The following is a 14,565-nucleotide window of genomic DNA, read 5'->3' as shown; positions in this document are numbered from 1 at the left end:
GCCACACCGTACCTTCCCGAGTAGTTTGTGGAGAAATGAAGCAAATCCTAAAAGGCCGGGTCAGCAATCACGAAATTAATGGGGGTTTGCTCTGGGTACGCTTCTTCTTGATCGTTTTAAGACCCAAGCAGCGCTTGACCCATTCGGCTTCACATGGAATTCTTGCCTGCACGAGATCCCTGTGATGCGAAAGGAATACGAGTTAATTACCAATTACTGCATGGTTTAATCAGTTATGTAAAGATCGGACAGCATTGGTCCATTCAAATTCAAACGTGCAATGGTCTCTTGGTATTTTTTTTAATATTTCTTTTTCTTTTTGCTCGGTTGCTTTTTAAACATTTTAATCTAAAACCAACTCACAAAAAATTTGATTCCTGTTAGACTCAGCTGATGATTTTCTGATTTTTTTTTTCCCGACCATCTCGATGCAGTGGCACACGTTACAGAAGCGCACATGTTATAGAAACACAAAAGGAATTCAATGAGGATAAGAGAAAGAATAAAAATGATTATGACAGCAACGTGAAATGATAGAGAAAACTTGCGTTTTATACCAACTAGGGCTCCACCCACTTAACCGGTGCTTTGATTGAAGACATTTAAATTGAAGAACCTCAAAAATTCAATATCTTGAGCGCGTCCCTTTATTGGTGCATCTGATGCATAAACTGGTTTAAGAGTCTCGCTAAAATAGATCCAAATGTATTGTTGTTCCCTGGTGCAAAGTTCAAGCCAATTGCAGTCTCTTACAAGCGGATAAATAGAGTTTTACCAGTTAGGAGTCTTCTGCTGTGGGGTTGGCAATAAAGGCATTCCTTTCATGAGAGGTTCCCTTGAGACGTTCAGAAAAAGAACATGTTACATAAGCTGAAAGAAAAAACAGTTCTTAAATATTTTGGACCTTATGAAAGTTCATAGACAACGCAATTGGTGAGTTATTATGTAAATTTTCGTGACGATAGAGAAGAGTTGTAGTTTGACGGGCTTTATCAAGTATTCAAAAATTTTCCTACAATGTCCGTGGATACAGCGCATGTGGCAACACGTTGCAACTTAAGGCTTTCATTTAAGAATGTAATATCAAGGTATCTCCTGATACAAGGTTATAAAACATGGAGGACTTTTCTTTCCCAGCGTGACTAATTTCTCAAGTCAAAGAACAGAAGAACTTGGTTACTTGGTTGACATTGGAAATTTAGAATTCGTGAATCTTTCTCAATCAGGAATATAGTAGAACATAGTTGCTTTTAATCACATAACAATGGAAAACTGTTTATTATGCATGTTTTAGAAGTAGCATTTGGTTCGAGTTGATGGAGATAAAAAATTTGGTGAAGTCTACCTCAGCAATCAGGAATATTGGGATTGTGGAACGTATTTGTCATATGCTTGAAATCTCACAAAGTTTACCAATTGTAGAGGAGAGGCTTAGAGACATTCACATGCAGCACGCTTCAGGAGGTATAACTGATCCTAGAATTCATCTTATTCATGTTAATTAGTCCGACCAAGCGATGACACAACTTGATGCTGAAAATTTGGCCTTAAGACAGGATCTGTATCTTGATAACCTGGGAACTGGTGAGGAAGAGCAATATCAGAAAAATGAGCACCAGCCTGTAGCTTTTAATGATATCATTCCTCCAAGGTGTCCCCTCATCAGAACATGACATTTTCAAGGCCAACATAAGGAAACTTTACCTATCATGTGATTTTCTCTTTCAGAAGCTAGGAACAGGACGCTGCAGTTCTTATAAATTCATTCAGGTCACAGGAACAATGGAGCATGGGTAGTAGATTAAAGCTCGGAATCTTAAAGGAAAATGCAGGTACACATGCTAAATGTGGCAATCATAAGGTTGCAGTAGGTGTAAATGTATTTGTACCAATGCTGAGACAAAGGCCAAGAAAATCCCAAAGACAACTCATGATTTAGGAAGAAATACCAAGACAAGGGTAGCTGTGCAACAGCTTGCGCTGCCTTAATCACCTCTAACTCACTAAAAGCAAACACATAAAGAACTTCTGAACAGGGTGGGATTTCTAATAAACTAAACTAATGGGACTGAAATCTTTGTTCTAGAAAGGCTAATCAAAGTTACTCCATCTATCAGCATCTGTATTAATTTATTGGACGGTTTTGTGCAAGAAGTTTAGGCAGAGAAATCCATCACCTGCTATTCTCTATTATTCACCCATAATTTAAATGTAATCCCCAAGGGATGAGGAACTTGTCTGCACCTCGAAGGTAATTCTGTGGCTCGTGGAAACATAGCTGAGCTTTCATTGGACACTATCGACAGCAATCAGATGATTCAGAATTTCAACCTATTCAAACCATTAGACTTGCGATGCAAGGTTAGGCTGACAAATGGATCTAATTGCTGACTTCTCCATGACAATGTAGTGCCAGCACTCAATGAACATTAATGACAAGAACAGCCGATTCAGCAAGCCCACCAAATATGAAATTATAAAATCACCCAAGAGGAAAATACACATGCATTATGCTGTTTTCATTTTTCCTTTTTGCCTTCTGTTTTAGCAATATATATGCATATTATTTTCAGTATCAATAAGCAGTTGTTTTGTTCTAGAAAACCTGGTAACATACTGATCATGACGTCAATCTTTTTTGTTTTCCCTGATCCACTATTGTGATCATGTACAATAGTTAATCAAATGCAAGACAATGAGTACCTTTATCATGTGCACAAGTTTCCTTTTTCCTCTGAAACAGGTTTTACATGTATAGTCAGAGACAAATAAGCCTAAAATATAACACGATCATTTCACAAAAATTATTCCACTTTCTTTTATGGTATCCAGGACGATGCCGAGTTTACCTTCAATTCTTTCACCTTTTCTAGGCTCATATGACATTGCAAACACATCTGCATCTTTGGACCGTTCGGCAATTAATCTTCCAATGGTCCTACATGCATCTGCATCTGTAAGGGAAGGTAATGTGTTCCTCAAGTCCCTCGCATTTGTACTTGCAACTGAGATTACCTTGCTTGTTCCCCTGTGGACTACCTTAGCATGAATGAAACGCTTTGAGAAGAACACATCTAGTAGAAAGGGCCTCATGTACATATCAGTTCTCTGCTTCCAAGACTTCCTGTTAGGTCTTTTTGCAGCCTCACCACGTGATCTACGTGTCCAAGCTGCTTGTACCACGGTATTCTGAAACACCAATTTTGAGACCAATCCCCCAGATCATTGAAAAAGAAAAAAACAAAATCATTTCATGGACTATGAGAAGGCCAACAGCCAACAGTAATCAATCAATTCATCAATCATTTGAAACAAAGTGTGACTTTATATAGCACTAATAAGACACAATTTAGATCATAGATGTCTGTATCACTTCACCAAAGAAAGCACAACAACTTGAATCCCCGCGGCAGACCACTCTAATGTTTCATATACTCCATTGGAAATGTATATTAAATAAACAACCACGCCGAAGACAAGAAAAATCTTAAAATTGTTACACGATCTCAGAAACAGTTATAGAAGCAAGTGACAATGAGAAATTCCCAGAAAATAACTAGTTTTAGGGGAGAAGCTATGTTGATTTTAACAGTGGCTGCGAATCAGGCAAGCAGCTTAGTTATTTGCTCCAAGTAATCCTAATTTTAAGAACCATAAGATACAAATAAATAATAAACAACGAAAGGATTCTATCTAATAGCATTATGAATTAAACCATAACAAGGTGTACTAAGAAGGAAAATCAGAGTCTTGGCTGATAAACATTTTAGAGAAACATGAGGGGAACCCATAAAATGATCACAGTCATCACAGTCAACCCCATGTCTTACAAAGGCAATTAGCTCTTTCCACAATCAAGGCAAAAAAGGAGAACCTGTAAAACCCATTGAAGTAGTGTCTTTTATGGGGACATGATAGTTTAAGAAACACAAAAGGAAAAGCAGAAGTAGCTCAACTTCGTTTCTCACCGATATGACAATTTTCATTACACAGTCGATCTTTTTGACACCCAATTAGCTAGTCAGTGTCTATCTACCCGAACACCAGTTGTAGATTCACCACTATATATTCATGTCAATCATTTTTTCTGTTGATTGTTCGTACTTTTGCCTGATTTCTTGTGCAAAGTTAGTTAATTACGAATATGGATGAAAGAAAAAAAAAATGCAGATTCACCATTACGACATCTATTTACGCTTCCGTATATTCTATTCTTCAGGATGCTCCATTGTGAAAATCCGAATGTTGGCCATGGTTTCTTACCACCAAAAACCAACATTTGCAACACAAGCTAATTAAACATGTCATTGAAAGAAGAAAGAAAGTGAGGAGAAAATAGAGAAACACCTTAGTGGGAACAGGACGTATAGGCGTGCTGGGGATCGAGAGAGTCAGCTTCGGAAAAGATAAAGACCATGAAAGACAGCAAACGTCTGCCCGTTCCACTATGAGGGTGGTTGGTCTGTTGGGTGTTCTGCTAAAACAATAAGGACCGGTAGGCAAGGAGATGCACGCCATGGCCAGCGGTTTCAGAAACGGCGATTCTACCTGCAAAAATTTGGACAGAAAGAAAGAAGAGGAGAAGGAGGAGAAAATAAGATTCCCACGAAAAGAAAGGAAGACAGGACGGACCGTGGAGCGAAGAAATAAGAAGATGACGAAGATGAAGACGACGACCAGATGAAGCAAAGGTTCACCAGAGAAGAAGGGCCTAAAGCAAGGGGTTTTTGAGGCTCACCTCCAAATAGCAGATGCCGCCAGTGTCCGTATCGGAATTGTTCAACCATACGGTCAGTCGATACGTATCGTCTGGCTCACACTTGTCGTCAATATCAGTATCTCCTTGTATAATATCATTAGCGGCTCACTCTCCACTAGCTAGTTGACTATTTGACTGCGAGCCAGGTTGGGTGCGATCGGGACTGAACTAGGATCTGAGTCGAGTCAAATTCAGCTCAGCCCGCCCGGTCCATGTTAGCTGATCCGACTCGCCTAGGCGCGAGTTGGCGAACAGGTGAACAACTAATTAGGCTTAGACTTGAAGGTAAGTAAGCAGGGAGGTGAGTCAGCCTATCAGACCTTATGGACTTTGGGTGAGGATAGTCATCGGTGCAAGCGATACGGTTTTTACTAAGAGGTTTCTATCCAAATGGCGAGTTTCATTAGAATCCGATCCTTTGTTTAACTTATCACAATATGCCATTTTACCCAATTAACATACTCTGTCCATGGCCAATATAATTTTTTCATCTCGGGCTCAAATTATGCCTTCATCAGGAAAATGAGCTTCTTATTTTAAAGGCGACTTGGGAGCGAAATGTGTTTTATGTGTTATGGAAAGGCGCCTTTCACTCCTCTTCATTTAACACATAATCTGCTCAGCTGTATTTTTTGGGTAATTTTATACTACTGTTCACACAAAAACAAGGTATATATGAACATCTACTATTTCGAGTTATAGTTCCCGTGAACTAGATTCAGGATTAATTTTACGTTTGTTTTTTGTTCTATGATTGTAATAAACATGTTTCAAACTCCATATAAGGCATTCACATTGAGTTTGTGATGTTAAGCTCCTATTTCTATCATTAAAGAGAATTAGACCCATGTTTTGAGTTTACATAAAGTTTTTTAGAGTCAAGGAATGATGATTTTAGCTATCCAAAGTCATTCAGTCAAAACCATCTATTTGATTTTGAGAGAAAAAAAATTGTGAAATAATTACATGACGAAAATGTTTATTATCTTTTTTTTTTTTAATTATTTATCATATTGAATCGAACAGCCTTACTTATATAGCTGCGTTCAATTTTTTAAGCTTTCCAAGAAATTGGTCAAAAACATTTCCAAGAAAATGACACAAGTGTCGTTGAGATAAAGGGATTAGTAATTTAAATGCGGTGAGATGTGATCATGTGAGTAACTTCTGAATTGGATAAAACGCGCCCATTGCAAGTTCTAACCGGAAAATGAATTTCTCTCGGATGGCCAGACGTTGCGTCGGTAATGGGTTTGTCAATTTTAACAAATTATTGTGGACGGATTTGTCAATTGGTATAAGGCGTGGATGCGTCTGAGAAAACTCAAAGACGACATTTTACGAATAGAAATCCCCAGGACAAATCTCCCGCGCCCAATAAAGGGGTCTTCTGCATCGAACGCCCTTTTCACGGTTTAACTTCCGAGGGTCGTCCATTCCTCATCAGATCGACTCTCTCATCCTTCTGTTCTCACTCGCAGGTACTATCTCTCGCTCTCTCGCTGATTAGCTGGATCCTTGAAACGAATTGTTTCTTGCTTCTGCGAACAGTTGTGATGCATAGGATGCTGAATGTCTCTTTCTTTGAACTCTTTCTAGTTTTTTTTTTTGGGCACAATTTCATGGTCTCGGAATGTAGGGATAGCAAAGAGGATAGGCCATTTTTCATCATAATTTTTGTTGGAGACATGATCGATGAATCCTAATGGCTATCTGTTTGATGACTAGGAGTTTTACTGTGGAGCGCAAACATTTGCCTATGTTTTTGAATTTTATCTGTGACTCATCATGCACGGGTGAAATATCTCTACTCATGAAAAATCTCTACTCAGAAGACCCAAAATACGAATTTTTATCCGTGGTAGGTCCGACTTTTGTTCGCTGATATTTTTTGTGCCCGTTAGGGCCGAAGCCGCTTCTCTTCTCTCTCTATCGTTGGTCTCGTCCTCTTCTTCCTCAGCGTCAGGAATTTTTGAAGTCTTCTTCTACAGCGGCACATGGTTGTTTCCTCCACAGTATTTTCTACCTTTCTCTCTATCTTCTATCTCTCTAATTTCCTCACCCTCTCTCACCCCTGCCCACGCCCTCTTTGGCTGGTCGAAGTAGGTGCTCACCGCCTTCTCCCTTCTCTGCAGGAGGGCAATGTTTTTTCCTCCAAAGCATCAGGTCAAGCTTCGTAGGTATGTGCTGTCGACCTCTCTCTATCATCCCGTCTCTCTCTCCCCCTTCAGTCTCTCTCTTTTCCTCACTCTCTCTCACATCCTGCATATGCCCCCTTTTACTGCAGCTCGACGACAAACAACGCAAGATGTTCTTTCCCTACCTTGTTTCCTCTTTCTGTCTATGCATTTGTTTGTTTTCCCGTTTTTCCCCTTATTCTTTTTCTCTTCTTATTGGCTGCATTTTTTGATTCGGATGATGCAACAACGTGCTCTTAGTTTTTTTTGTTTGTGTCCTGAGTTGATTTTGGTGATTTCTACTCTACCATATATTTGAACATCTACCGAAAATGGGTGGGCGTTCTAATTTGTAGCAGCTATCAGCAAACCTTCTCCCTTTTCTTCTGTTGATTTAAACAGATACATGTTTGAATCGCCTTTACTTGATAATGGGTATTGATATGGCTATTTTCTTACATATTAAGTTTCTGTTTACGTATCTTTCATAAGACTTATCCAAATATCTCTTTGTTTGTTAATTTTTTTTGTAAGTGTGTTGCTGGCAGCCTGGCACTATAGTTTAATGATACGTACATCGGTGGATTAGCGGCAGATGATACAACTTTTTAATTGTTTTACCGTTGACAAGAAGACACTAGTTCTTTTTCTGATTATTTTTGCATCCAAAATGGAATTCTGCTGTTCATGTGTCTGCATCTACATATGTATGCTAATATGAGTACACTGGTATTTATATTCAAATTTATCTTCCGTGCTTATCGTTCCTGTTTGTTTGTAATAATCAGTTCAAAAGATAGCAGACTCTGTGAAGGAGAAGACGAGGCTAGGGGTTATTCTTTGGCTCAAGCATTTTCAACAAACAACTAGTGTGGTTCTCTTTTTTGTCCATCACACTATCATAGTCTTAGAGTTCGCTAGGGCATCTCTTTTGCTGATGCACTTTTGGGTTCACATCTATACATATCTTGTAACTGATGTCAACAAGCCAGTATCATAAACTATGCTGAAACCAACGCGTATCCATCTTGTAAGACAACTTTCGCAATCCTTCTCCCAGTTAGTATCCTTTTGCACTTCATTAGGCATTGAGAAAGTCTGTCAAATTGTATCTGGTGTTGGGAGTCTTGAAGATCTAGAAGCAAGTCTCAACCAATCTGGAGTCCAAGTCACAAAAGACCAAGTTACCCAGGTGGTATATTCATGCAAAGACCAAGTTCATCCCAGAAGACTTCTTAGATTTTTCATGTGGTCTAGACAAAAAAGTTCTTCTGACTTGGGTGATGTTGAATTCAATTTCCTGATTCGTATATTTGCTGAGAAGGGGGACCTCACAGCCATAGAGATTTTGTTGCATGATCTAAAGAAGGAGAGAAGAAAGATGGATGTGGAAACTTGGGGCTGTTTGGTTGACACCCTTGTGAGGTTTGGCAAAGAGGATGATGCTGTAGGTCTTTTCAAGAACATTGAGAGTCTAAACTGTCCGAGGGACAAGGGCAGCTTCACCAAGTTGGTCCATGCTCTGTGCCAGCAGGGTCATGCTAAGAAGGCTGAACAAGTTGTTTGGAGAAGCAAGAATATGTTTGGGATGGGACCTACTATATACACATGCTTGGTTCATGGATGGTGTCTAAATGGCAATGTGAAGGAGGCAAAAAGGGTGCTCAATGAGATGAGAAATGAAAGCATTGCTCCAGGTATATTGATCTACAATGACTTGCTTAGATGCATATGTGAAAAGAACGTCAAGTGCAATCCATCTGCATTGGTTCAAGACGCAAATGATTTGATGATGGAAATGCGATCTTCTGGTGTTTTTCCAAGTTCAGTTAGCTTTAATATATTGCTTTCATGTCTGAGTCGAGTACGTAGAGTAAAGGAAGCCTGCCACATTTTATTATCTATGAAGAGTTTGGGCTGTGCACCTGATTGGATGACTTACTTTCTGGTTGTAAGGCTGCTGTATTTAACTGGCAGAATAGTTAGAGGCAATCGAATTGTGGATGAAATGTTCAATGATGGCCTAGTGCCTAGTTTGAGGTTTTATCATGATTTAATTGGAGTTCTCTGTGGGGTTGATCAAGTTGGCCATGCATTAGCAATGTTTGCCAGAATGAAGAGGAATTGTCCACAAGAATGTGGTCCCATGTATGATTTGTTAATAGAGAAGCTATGCAGGAGTGGTGAATTTGAAAAGGGTAAGCAGCTTTGGGATGAGGCAGTTGAGGCAGGATTCATTCTTCAGTGTTCAGCCAATTTGTTGAATCCAATGAGAACAAGAGTTTTTAAACCAATAAGAAAGCTGACAAAGATGGAATTGGAGGAGTGCAGGAGTGTGCTGAATGCTATCACAAAGGAGGATGAGATTGCTACAAGAAAGAAAAGAAAGAAGCAAAGGAAGGGTTCTCGACTTAGAAGGTAAGCTACAAACTTGTTCCAAACGCTATCATGAGGATTCTGGCTCTGGTGTTGCATCTCCTTTGGCATCAACAGTGATCTGCTATGGTATGCCAACATGCAAATAATCCTAAGAATGGTACATATTCCCTTTCTTTGTGTTCATATTTTTCCAAGCTAAGCCTCTTCATTTCCTAATGGTCATGACTTCTATTGTCCAAAAGGTAGTTACTTTTTATACTTTTCTCTTGTTTTTGTCCTAATTATTTCCTCTTATGCTGCTTTGTAACTTGATGGAATATGTTGAGGCTTCACAAAGGAGAGTAAATGATGTCACACATGGTTGTATGTGAACTGGCAAATTCTTGGTGAGTGCAATTTACAGGTATTTCCAATTTCTTGATTTGTAACATATCTGTAGTATACTTCTTTCTATGTCTGATTGGTCTACTTTGTTTTCTAGTGAATCCAAAATGCCTGGCATACATGATGAACCTGCTTGGTTGATTTGTCATATTTGTTATATTCCAAAACCGAGATATAAAGTTCGTCATGCAGAACTGCCTTTTGATTTATCTAACTATTTTGTGTTTTTTCATTATTACCTGTTTAAGTAAAATATGCAAGTGAGTTGCTGTGCATATTCTTTTAGACTTAAAACATGCACGTGATATATTGTTCTAACATATGGTCAGCTTATTAGATTGTTTTTATTTTGTGCGCCAATCCTTTAGCACATTGTCTTTTAGCACATGGAGTTAATATAATTATTTTGGAATAGTTGGTAGAAAGATTGTGATACTTGTACCAATGGTGTTCTTCTTCACACGGTATTGGTATTCCAGGATGAGCCTCTTCTTACTGGATGTATAAAAAGTGTTATCCGTATTGTACGATACACCATATCGTATAGGTCAGCAAAACCTATATGATATGCCTACGATATACATGAAAAATGTGTGTCGTATGTGTATCGGCAGTTATTTTACAATATAAATGTTATCTTATGATACGACTGCTACATTGTGTGATACAGTCGATACAACCCATATCTTATGTTATGGTGCAATTTTTAAAAAAGGGGTACAATGTGCCCCCTTTTGATCAATTTCTTTTCTAAGACTGCTTCTTCCCCTCCATTTCTAATACTTCTAATAGCTCTGGGAGGGATTGTTTTTTCAGGTTATGGAGAGAAATTGCCAAATAAATGTGATTTTGGGGGAGAAATAGACTGTTTGAAGGGAGATTTGCGTATGGGAAACCTATTCGTGTTTGGAAAAAAAGGCTTTTGTATTTCTTCTTCGACAAAAGGTATAGAATCTCTCAATTTCAAGTTTTACATATATTTTTATTGTTTTCTAAAGTTTGCCATGGGTTTCTAACTTTCTATTTATTTTATGAAGATATTTATTTTATTTTCTTAATGTGTTGTTAACATATAACGACTTATGAATGATGAATAATGAATGTTCCTTACATATGTGATGAGTTTTTTTCATATAGAACACATTTTTCGTGATTTTTTTTGTTTACTTTTTCTATCTTTTCTGATTTTTCTGACTTTTTATTAATTAAAAAAATAATTTTATGATACGTTCACGGTACATTACAATATGCAATGATACGGCATATAGTTCTGCCTGACCGATACACGTTACAATATGCCTTCTACAACATATTGAAAACTGCTATGTACATAAGGCTATTTTCCTAGCCGTGTTATTTCAAAAGTGATTGATTCATTCATTGGTAGTTTACTTGAGAAATGAAGGTGAACTTAGTTGCAGGTCCCAATGCCGAGGGTGTGAAGAATATGTCACCTTTCTTGTTCATGCAGATGTGTTTAGGGCAATGGTATTTGCTGAATAAACCAAATAAATGGATGTCTTTGTGATGCCATTTTAATCTAGTCTAGGAAAATGAGTTGAAGGTAAATTTATGATCCATTGTCTTGGCTTCCATCTAACAAAATATACCAATTTCAAATTATAAAAGCTCCTTTATAAGATGCAGATATAGCCATATAACATAAATATTGTTTTGTCATCACAGACTTTAAAATATTATTGAATAGTAAACTAATAAAATTAACAATAGTGAGAACTATGTCTTTAAGTTTTAATTGCTTATTTGGCACTAAGTTAGAACAATCTTCTCATGATTAACTGATGAAGAGTGACAACTTCCAGAAAGCAAATGGGAAAAATGAAAAGTAACTACATGAAATGACTTATTTCATAAAAACGTTTCTTTTCTAGATTTTTCAACTCTAGTTGTGATTTACTTTGACGATGCTGCACTACTAATATTTTTAATGGGAATGCATTTGGACAGAAAAAAATTGCACATAAACAATATGCCATGCATCAGCCCCCTGTTAATGGACTTTGCTCTAGTAGTCTAGTGTCTATTTGAATGTTCTCCCAAGATAATTACATGACTTTGTGCATATTAAAGGATTCAGAGGAGGGACATTTCAACCCATTCAGATAATTGGACATGCCTTTTGCAATATTTGGATATGGATCAAGAAAACACACCAACTCTATCTGCAAAGGCACCATAACCGAAAGGATGGAAACATCATCACATCCTTTAATTTGCTTAGAATCTCTATCTGTCAAAAAGCTTTTGCTGTATTTCTTTTAGAGGAGGTTAGAAATGATCCCGGCTAAAGCAAAAGCATCCTTCCTGTTACTCTTCTGAAAGTTATGGTCTCTTTCTTTTATTTGCTTAACCCTTTTCCTTGCATCTTTATTGTAAATTCATGCCTTAACTTTCTGTAACATGCTTGTCTTAACTTTCTGTAACATGCTTGTCTTAACTTTCTGTAACATGCTTGTCTTTCTAATCTTACTGCCTTTTGGTCCTTACTATCTGAAGGATGATTGGCATGTCGGAGACATGGTCTGAAAAGGGAAAACTTTCTGCTTGTCTGCTGTTAGAGGCATGCTTCTTAAGGGTGTTTATGTACACCAACATGATACCGATGTTTGTTGCTCCATCTTATTATTGCAATGGTTTAGGGGCCTTGATGCCCCTTGTTGAGGTAAAGATAAATTGCAAAATTATTTTAAGATGTTTCTGGCAGAAAGGCACATCCTTTGAATGAAACATGAAAAAATAGCAGCCTAGGTAACCACATGCATGTGCTGGTTTAAACAAAAAAGGGAAAAAAATGCAGACTAGGAGAAAAGGGGACCTTTAGACCAGATGATATTTTGATGATAATTTTTATTTGGCGCATGTTCTCTGATGGTGCTGCTGAAAACCATTAGAAATCTACTGGTGCTGTGCAAATATGTGTATGGAAGCGATTGCTAGCATATTGTGAAGAGAAGAACCTTTGTGTAGGAAATAAGTATTTTCCGTCTCATTATATTCTTTTCACGTCTCACTTCTTTTTTCTGACTTGGACTTACCTCTACTTGGTTATGGGTTGTTCAAATTCTCTCTGCTTTATCATGGTTAACAGTATTTTATTATAATAGGACAACGCCTCCATAACATTTCTTTATCAAAGGACACCTCTACCATAATTTGCAGAAACAGGTAAAAAGTAGAATAAACTGAAAAAGGAAGGGAATGGCGTTTTCTCTCAGAAGAAAAAGGAAAAAACCAAACTGTTCTAATCAGGCAATGGGGCGATGAAAGACCTAAATCCAAAGACTCGCGCGCTTCTCTCTCTAATCTTATTTATCAGATGTCATGCAATAAATATGCTAGACAATGGTTCAAACGCTATATTTTGATGTTATATAATAGAACACACACACAGACACATCATAGACAATGGTTCGTACGTTGTGTTCTGAGGTTATATATAGTCGAACATTATACACAAACACACACACGCACACCCACCCACATGCACAGAGAAGGCAATGGCCGATGGATAGGAATTGTAAATCTCGTCAATCAAGTGTCACATGATGATGCTGGATGGTAGTTTATACGATGCATACTTTTCTAAAGGTTAAATATATACGCACCCAAACATGTTCTATTTGGAATCAATTGTAAGTGGCACAACATTTGGTCTCTGAGATTGAAACCTGTAAGAGGGGCGTCAGTGGTCATGTAAAGTGAAGGTCTTCTTATGGAGGACGGACCTCAAGGGCCTCGCCGATTGGAGGTCCATCAAAGGGCTTCATTAAGGATGTCCATGACCGCGTACAAGCCTATCCTTTCGGAGAAGAATTATCATGCCTTTGTCTTCCTAAAGCCTAAGTAGCCATGTAAATGATTTACCATTTATCATATTTCATGTAATGAGTTTCCTAGATGGGTGGATATTTGGCATGTATGAAGTACACGAATAAATGCATAGGACACTATCAATAAATGACAAAGGATATTGGGGGTAATCGCACTCTAATTGGAAGAAGTCAACGGAAAAACTTGAACAAATAAAAATGTCTACCAAACATAAAACCATAATTTTGCCATTGCGACTGAACTCTGTCACGCAACCAATCTATAGTATTTGGAAGTGTATGCCTCGAAGCATTTGGAAACCAATACGCTTCAACCTTCAAAGCGTTACCTTCTGTAAATTGAGACGTGCGCTTCATGGGGTTAGGCTTCTCCTCTCTATGATTTATGCATCGTGAGTATGTTAATGTTATTTTCCTTTCTCTCTCTTCCCCTTACTCTCGAAGATGCCTGAGACCCTCTCTCTCTCGGTTGAGGGCTGCCAGCCAGCAATGCCTGGCCGGTAGCCCTCGCCTCCCTCTTTTACTACGCTTGCTTCTTTTTTGGCTTGCCAAGAATCTTGTTACACTTCTATTGTCGACTCCTCATTCCGTCGGGGTTTACTTGGAAGTTGCCTCATCCTTGTCTCGGCTCCTGATTCAGATGTTCGCAAGTTTGGGGGTGGTTAACCGCATTGCTTAAGCTCTATGTTGCCCTCCTGCCCAACTTCATAATAATAAAATTAGCGGAGCATTCTGTACTTGATCTTAGGCTTTCTTGTTCGCTGGATAGGGCAGGGAAATCTAGCTACTTTTTATTATCCCTGCAAAAGTTTATTAGAAGTCATTTTTGCTGTCGTAAATTTTCATTTCAGTTACAGTCTCTAGATCTATACCAAAATAATGGATAAACATGCAACTAGCTCTTTGATGTGTTTGAGTTTTGCCTTGTGACTCTGGATTTAATCTGTTTTATCCTGCATTGTGAATATAACATGATTGTATTAACATATGTGTATAAAAAAACATTATAAACACA

The 14,565-nt window shown here is 38.1% G+C and overlaps 2 protein-coding genes across 21 annotated transcripts; one reads left to right on the top strand and one right to left on the bottom strand.

Annotated features, from left to right (window-relative positions):
* Positions 1 to 2,677: 2,677 nt before the first annotated feature.
* On the bottom strand, positions 2,678 to 4,707 carry LOC116250883 (uncharacterized). Its single transcript, XM_031624857.2, has 2 exons — positions 4,348 to 4,707; positions 2,678 to 3,189 (listed from the first exon to the last, which is right to left on the bottom strand). The coding sequence occupies exons 1-2, from the start codon at positions 4,516 to 4,518 to the stop codon at positions 2,791 to 2,793; spliced, it is 570 nt and encodes a 189-aa protein (XP_031480717.1). The 5' UTR covers positions 4,519 to 4,707; the 3' UTR covers positions 2,678 to 2,790.
* A 1,399-nt stretch (positions 4,708 to 6,106) lies between these two features.
* Positions 6,107 to 12,404, top strand: LOC116250225 (pentatricopeptide repeat-containing protein At5g61370, mitochondrial). Of its 20 annotated transcripts, none has more exons than XM_050076755.1 (5): positions 6,107 to 6,240; positions 6,488 to 6,555; positions 6,664 to 6,759; positions 6,895 to 10,644; positions 12,217 to 12,404. In XM_050076755.1, exon 4 carries the CDS (start codon positions 7,940 to 7,942, stop codon positions 9,356 to 9,358), a length of 1,419 nt encoding a protein of 472 aa, XP_049932712.1. In that variant the 5' UTR covers positions 6,107 to 6,240; positions 6,488 to 6,555; positions 6,664 to 6,759; positions 6,895 to 7,939; the 3' UTR covers positions 9,359 to 10,644; positions 12,217 to 12,404. The 20 variants fall into 20 exon arrangements, with proteins under 20 accessions (XP_049932712.1, XP_049932714.1, XP_049932710.1 ...); XM_050076757.1 differs by lacking the exon at positions 6,664 to 6,759 and having other exon boundaries at positions 6,488 to 6,620; positions 6,895 to 6,939; positions 7,725 to 10,644; XM_050076753.1 differs by having other exon boundaries at positions 6,488 to 6,759; positions 6,895 to 6,939; positions 7,725 to 10,644.
* Positions 12,405 to 14,565: the final 2,161 nt, after the last annotated feature.

Source organism: Nymphaea colorata, chromosome 3 (assembly GCF_008831285.2).
Source record: "Nymphaea colorata isolate Beijing-Zhang1983 chromosome 3, ASM883128v2, whole genome shotgun sequence".
NCBI classification, from domain to species: domain Eukaryota; kingdom Viridiplantae; phylum Streptophyta; class Magnoliopsida; order Nymphaeales; family Nymphaeaceae; genus Nymphaea; species Nymphaea colorata.
The sequence above is the reverse complement of the archived record's forward strand: the minus strand, read 5'-3'. Positions and strand labels throughout refer to the sequence as shown.